The 6,433-nt window shown below is 35.0% G+C and overlaps 1 protein-coding gene across 1 annotated transcript in view; it reads left to right on the forward strand.

Moving 5' to 3' along the window:
* Positions 1-6,433, forward strand: part of LOC107653924 (angiotensin-converting enzyme-like) — a 47,730-nt gene that overhangs the window by 17,562 nt on the left and 23,735 nt on the right. The window contains 2 exon segments of the mRNA XM_016440785.1: positions 963-1,133; positions 1,217-1,304. Coding sequence (XP_016296271.1) covers positions 963-1,133; positions 1,217-1,304 — 259 coding nt within the window.

Genomic DNA, 6,433 nt, shown 5'->3' on the forward strand with positions numbered 1-6,433 from the left:
TCTGATTCTTAAACACATGACTCTTATGATGCGGTTCTTTTTAGTGAATCAAAAACATACAGTGCGAATAGTGTAGTCTGATTCCTGAACAAATGACTCTTAAAGGGATAGTTCACCCAAAAATGAAAATTTGATGTTTATCTGCTTACCCCCAGGGCATCCAAGATGTAGGTGACTTTGTTTCTTCAGTAGAACACAAACAAAGATTTTTAACTCAAACCGTTGCAGTCTGTCAGTCATATAATGGAAGTGAATGGGAATCACGGCTTTGAGAGTTAAAAGAACATACACAAACAAAACCAAATTAAACCCTGCGGCTCGTGACGATACATTGATGTGTAAAGACATGAAACGATCGGTCTGTGCAAGAAACTGAACAGTAGTGATATCGTTTTTTACCTCTGATTCACCGCAATGTCCGAACTGTCCTGAGCGCATTCTCAACAGCCGGTGCGTGACGTGTCTTCTTCTTCTTCTTGCTTTATGGCAGATCGCGGACTTATAAGTGAATTACCGCCACCTATCTATCAAATCGACCATTGAAACTCCTAAATGAGATTGTAGATAGATTCAAGCAATAGTTCAAAAGATGAGTTTGAATCAGTCTTACAATCCTTTACTGAACCTAACCAATCAGAGCAACACCAAAATCGGCAAGTTAGCATTGTTTTCAGAAATAAAGTTTTGCATTAATATAATTAAAATGAATGAATAAATACAGTTTATATGCTATATAACAACAAATAAATATGAGCAGTTTTCATTTAATTAAATTTCATTAAAACATGAAAACTACTTCAATTGACTTCAGATGAGAAAAATCTACAATATCCCTATGGGTATTTAATTTCATTTTTTTTAAAGATTTTTTTTTTTAAAGATTTAATGACAGTTTGTCTCACTAATAATGATTTGGGCCATTTTGCATAGAATAATCAGACTCTCCTCATTGTTTCCTTCAGGTTTCTGCGTCTTTGGAGGAGCAGGCTTTCACAGAGGCATGGGGTCAAAAAGCAAAGGCTACCTTCAGTGATTCTCTCATGGAGAGCTTCACTAATCCAGACCTGAAGAAACTCATCAGTAAGATCAATGTTCTGGGACCTGCCAATCTCCCAACCACAGAGAGAGAGCGGGTGAGTTGACCACTGGAGCTGTGGAAGAAGAGCTATTGACGACGCATCAAGATGTGTTTTGATTGCTCTCTTTGTTTTCTTAGTACAACACCATTCTGAGCCAGATGGACAGCATCTACTCAAAGGCAAAGGTGTGTCCCCCTTCAGAGGAATGCTGGTCTTTGGAGCCTGGTGAGAAACGCTCCCAACACTTTGTTGATGTGTGTCAGTAAAGGTCAAAATGAAGGTGAAAATACACACACGTACGCACAAGGAAGTATAAGGGCTTGCAATACAACAAAAGAATTGTGTTTCAGATTAGCTTGAGGTAGGGCTGCACGATTATGACAAAAATCATAATTGTCGATTATTCCCTTGAAATTGTAACTGCGATTATTAATTACGATTATCACAATTTACATTGAATGATGTTTATACCATTGTTTGATGCAACTGCATGAAGCATTTTTATATGAAAATAAACAAGCTGAAAACACTCTAACTGAAAAACCTTTAGTGCTTTTCTATAGTATTAAGCCTCAAATGTCAAATATACATCGGATTCGTTTCTTCTTTAAATTATAAAAAAAGTAAAAATATGAATGGTATTATAATGTTATACTAAAACTAAAACTAAAACAATGGAAAAACACTAAGCGTGCAGAATAACATAAGTGGACTTTGAACGATTAATTGCCGCTTTGAACGATTACGTAATTGTGGTTAGAAATTCGATTAATTGTGCAGCCCTAGCTTGAGGCGTTAAAATTTATGCACGTGGATCAAGCTATAGATGGTTAAAGAGATGCACCAAAGAACACTAATCACAACTGAGAATGCAAAAGTAGCAATAACACCTTTGCAGACAGATTATATTTAAAGTTTTTTTCCTTTATTCAGGACAACAGCCTGATTGCAAGTATGATATTGCTTTTACACAACAGTTAACAATAAAAAAGAAGTTAATACTTAGTAACTAATTGTTCAGCCAACAAAATCTCTGAGAAACATACAGTAATGAGTGATTCAATGACTCACTGAAAAAAGCCATTTGTGACCCTGGACCACAAAACCAGTCATAAGGGTCAATTTTTCGAAATTGAGATGTATACATCACCTGAAAGCTGAATAAATAAGCTTTCCATTGATGTATGGTTTGTTAGGATAGGAAAATATTTGGCCGAGATACAACTATTTGAAAATCTGGAATCTGAGGGTGCAAAAAATTCAAAATATTTTTTTGATTTAAATATACTAAATCCTATCAAACGAGGTAAACTCATAGCAAAGATGAAGAGAACCAACATATAATTTTTTTTGGCAAGAAACTCACCTGGTACAAACTGAACAGGTTAGGATTTAGAAACACATTTTATTCATGCTATGCTAAGGGACATGCTAGAGGAGTTGCAATATTAAAGGGTTAGTTCACCCAAAAATGAAAATTAAGCTGCGTTTTACTCACCCCCGAGGCATCCTAGGTGTATATGACTTTCTTCTTTCAGATGAATCCAGTCGGAGTTATATTAAAAATTGTCTTTGATCTTTCAAGCTCTATCATTGCAGTCAGCGGGTGTTGCATTGCTTCAGTCCAAAAGAAGTTAAATAAAAAGCGCCCATCCATAAAAAAAAAATGTCTCACACGGCTCCGGGGGGTGAACAAAGGCCTCCTGTAGCGAATCAATGCGTTTTTGTAAGAAAAATATCCATATTCAAAACGTAATAATCACTTGAATCTAGCTTGCACTCACTGTTGTAAACAGAAGCAGTTCCGGGGGAGTGACGTATGAGGTCAGCTTTTGCGCATGCGCCGCTCAGAAGTGACGCACGCGGAAACGCAGAGGAGAGATCAAAACAAAATGACAGTCAAGAATTAGAAGTATAACGAGGATTTGTAAAGAAGAATGTCGGAGGATTTCGATATAAGCCAAGAGGAGACTGGTTTTCCTTTGCTAAAGTAAGGAAACTTTGCTTCCTTTGCTCCTGTAAACAAACGTTGGTTTTCACGAGACTCACCGGCGCATGCGCAACACCGACCTCATACGTCATCCACCCGGAGCTGCTTCTGTGTACAACTGTTGGCGCAAGCTAGATTAAAGTGATTATTACGTTTTGAATATGGATATTTTTCTTATTTTTGGGTGAACTAACCCTTTAATTTTGAATAAGGTGACTTTTCAGGCTTCCAGCCAAATTGCTGATAAATAGGGACGTTAGATTTTGGTAAAAGGGATCCTTGATTCTAGGGAAGTAACATTATTTAATGTTTACAGACCACCAGGGCAGGATAAAATATTTATTAAGAAAATATTTGATTTAATAGCTTCAGAAGTATCAGGTAGTCTTATTTGTGCTGGGGACTGGAATGTACAGTTGCATCTTACCCTAGACTCTTCAAATCCAACAAAAAAGATTCATTCTGAAACACTGTATGTTAGGAAAATGCTTAAAGCAGCAGGCATGTTTGATATATGGAGGGAGCTCCACCCATCTGCAAGACAATACACCTTCTTCTCCCATCCTCACATGGTCTATTCTAGGGTTGACTATTTTGTTATGTTTCACTCAGTGAGGCACAGGATTATAGGTTGTGAAATAGGAGCTAAATATGTTTCCAATCATACAGGAGTGTACTTGAGACTTCATCTTGATTTTTAATCTAAGAACACTGTTTGGAGATGAAATACTAGTCTTCTAAATGATCACCAATGTGAAGAATATATTAAAAAAAGAAATTAGGGACTACATTGAATTTAATAATAATGAGGATGTGTCACCATGTGTAATATGGGATGCGGCTAAAGCGGTGCTGAGAGGAAAGCTCCTAAAGTGGTCCTCAAGAAAAAAGAAAGAAAAACAGAAGTTACTGGCTGATTTAACAAATACACTAAAGACATTGGAACAAAAACATATTGAATTAAATGAGCCTAAATTTTTTTATTAAATAAAAGTGATAAAACAACAAATAAATAAGATACTTGACAAACAAGTGGAGATTAAACTCAAATATATTAAACAGAATTACTATGAGAACGGTCCCAGAGCTAAAAAAAAAAAAATGTTAGCTTGGAAACTCCGTAAACAACAAATGGAGAGGTCCATTTTTAAAATCAGAGACCCTGAAACCAATGTAATGTGTTATAAACACGTAAAAAATATAACTTTAAATGGACAACAAACCTGGGGGTTATCATACCAAAGAATTTGGCTAAAAGTTATATTTCTAATTATGGATCTATTATGAAGGAACTGAAAGCAGACTTGGATAATTGGACACCTCTAACTTTTAGTTTGTATAATCGAATAGAAATTATAAGGATGAATGTTTTACCGTGATTATTGTTTTTCTTTCAATCACTACCTGTAGAGATACCAAAAAAACAATTTAATGACTGGAACCGAATGATCTCAAGATTTATATGGAAAAATCAGAAACCCAGGGTAAGACTCAAAACACTACAATTACCAAATTAGGAAATGGGAGGACTGTCTCTTTAGGATTATTATAAAGCAGCACAATTAAAATATCTAGTTTGCTGGTGTATTGACGATTATGAAGCAAAATGGAAAGAATTAGAATTCAACCAGCTAGACATTCCTCTCCCTTCTTTCTTAGGGGACAAAACTACTAAGATTATGTACTCTAACAAATTAAGCAATTGGACATTAGTTCCTCTTAATACTTCAAAGAATGCAAAACTCTGAAACTGGAAAGACAAGCACGGCTGCTAAATTGGGTGGCATATGTGCGGTTTAAACAATGGATATTTACATCATATTGTACAGTTTCATCCAAGATTGGTTTAGAAAGCTTCCAACATCTTATTGATACCTATAATTTAGAGAAACACGATTTCTATAGATATTTACAGCTTAGAAATCACTTTAATAAAAATATTCATAATGAGGCAACTGAATTGAGTCTCATAAACGTTTTTGCTTATGCATATAAAGGTGGTATTCACAAGAAACTGGTGTCAAAAATATATTCATGTATATAGTCCTCTAAGGCTCACTATACCTTATATGTTAAAGAAAAATGGGAGAAGGAGGCGAGTATAATTCTAACGGAAGAAGATTGGTTAAACATATGTAAGTCACAGCATACATCCTCCAGTTCTGGTCAGTGGAGAGAATTCTCATGGAAAAACGTCAGTAGATTCTTTATTACTCCAAAAAGAAAATATTTACAGAATGGTAATCCAGAATCTGCACTTTGCTGGAGACGATGTAACAACTCAATGGCGGATTATTTTCATATATTCTGGAACTGTCCGGCAATCCAATCATACTGGTTAATGGTAATCACTGAAATAGAATCAATACTGGGTTTTGAGATTGATCATAGCTTTGGTACTGTATATTTAGGAAACATACCAACTGATTTTAATGCTCAAGACAAGTACCCTCTCAGATTGTTATTGGTTGCTAGTAAAAAAGTAATAACCAAAAAATGGCTGGATGAGAATCCACCAACAAAAAAAGAGTGGATAGTGATTGTAAAGGATATGTTTGATATGGAGAAAATGACCTTTTCTCTAAGACTAAGTATGGATACATTTTATAAGAACTGGTCGAAATGGTAAATACACAGGAAAATAGATAGTACAAAAATAGATGTTAAGTGTTTTACAGTGAATGCCCCCCCACCCCACCTTTTTTTTTTTCTTCTTCATATATGTATTAAGTACTTACTTAATGGAAATATACTGAATGGACTGAACTTTAAGGACTTAAAATGACTGAAACTTCTGGACTTCAATTAACCTTTTTTTGTTGTTGTTGTTATTTTTATTGTACCTCCTCCTTTTGTGTGTGTATCGGGGGGTATTATTGGGAAAGTAGCCCCTATTATAAAAAAATAACTGTATAAGAAGGATGTAAGAACTATATGTGATGCCTCTGGTGACCTGTATGTTCAATTCTTTATTTATTTTGTTTTCTTTTTTAATGGTAATGTTTTTTGTACTGGGTTTTGAGATTGATCATAGCTTTGGTACTATATATTTAGGAAACATACCAACTGATTTTAATGCTCAAGATAAGTACCTTCTTGTTATTGGTTGCTGGTAAAAAAGCAATAACCAAGAAATGGCTGGATGAGAATCCACCAACAAAAGAAGAGTGGATAGTGATTGTAAAGGATATGTTTGATATGGAGAAAATGACCTTTTCTCTAAGTCTAAGTATGGATACATTTGATAAGAACTGGTTGAAATGGTTAATACACAGGAAAATAGATAGTACATAAATAGATGTTAAGTGTTTTACAGTGAATGCCCCCCCACCCCACCTTTTTTTTTTTTTTTCTTTTCCCCACT

The sequence above is a fragment of the Sinocyclocheilus anshuiensis genome, unplaced genomic scaffold (assembly GCF_001515605.1).
Source record: "Sinocyclocheilus anshuiensis isolate Anshui unplaced genomic scaffold, SAMN03320099.WGS_v1.1 scaffold454, whole genome shotgun sequence".
In the NCBI taxonomy this organism is placed as follows: Eukaryota; Metazoa; Chordata; class Actinopteri; order Cypriniformes; family Cyprinidae; genus Sinocyclocheilus; species Sinocyclocheilus anshuiensis.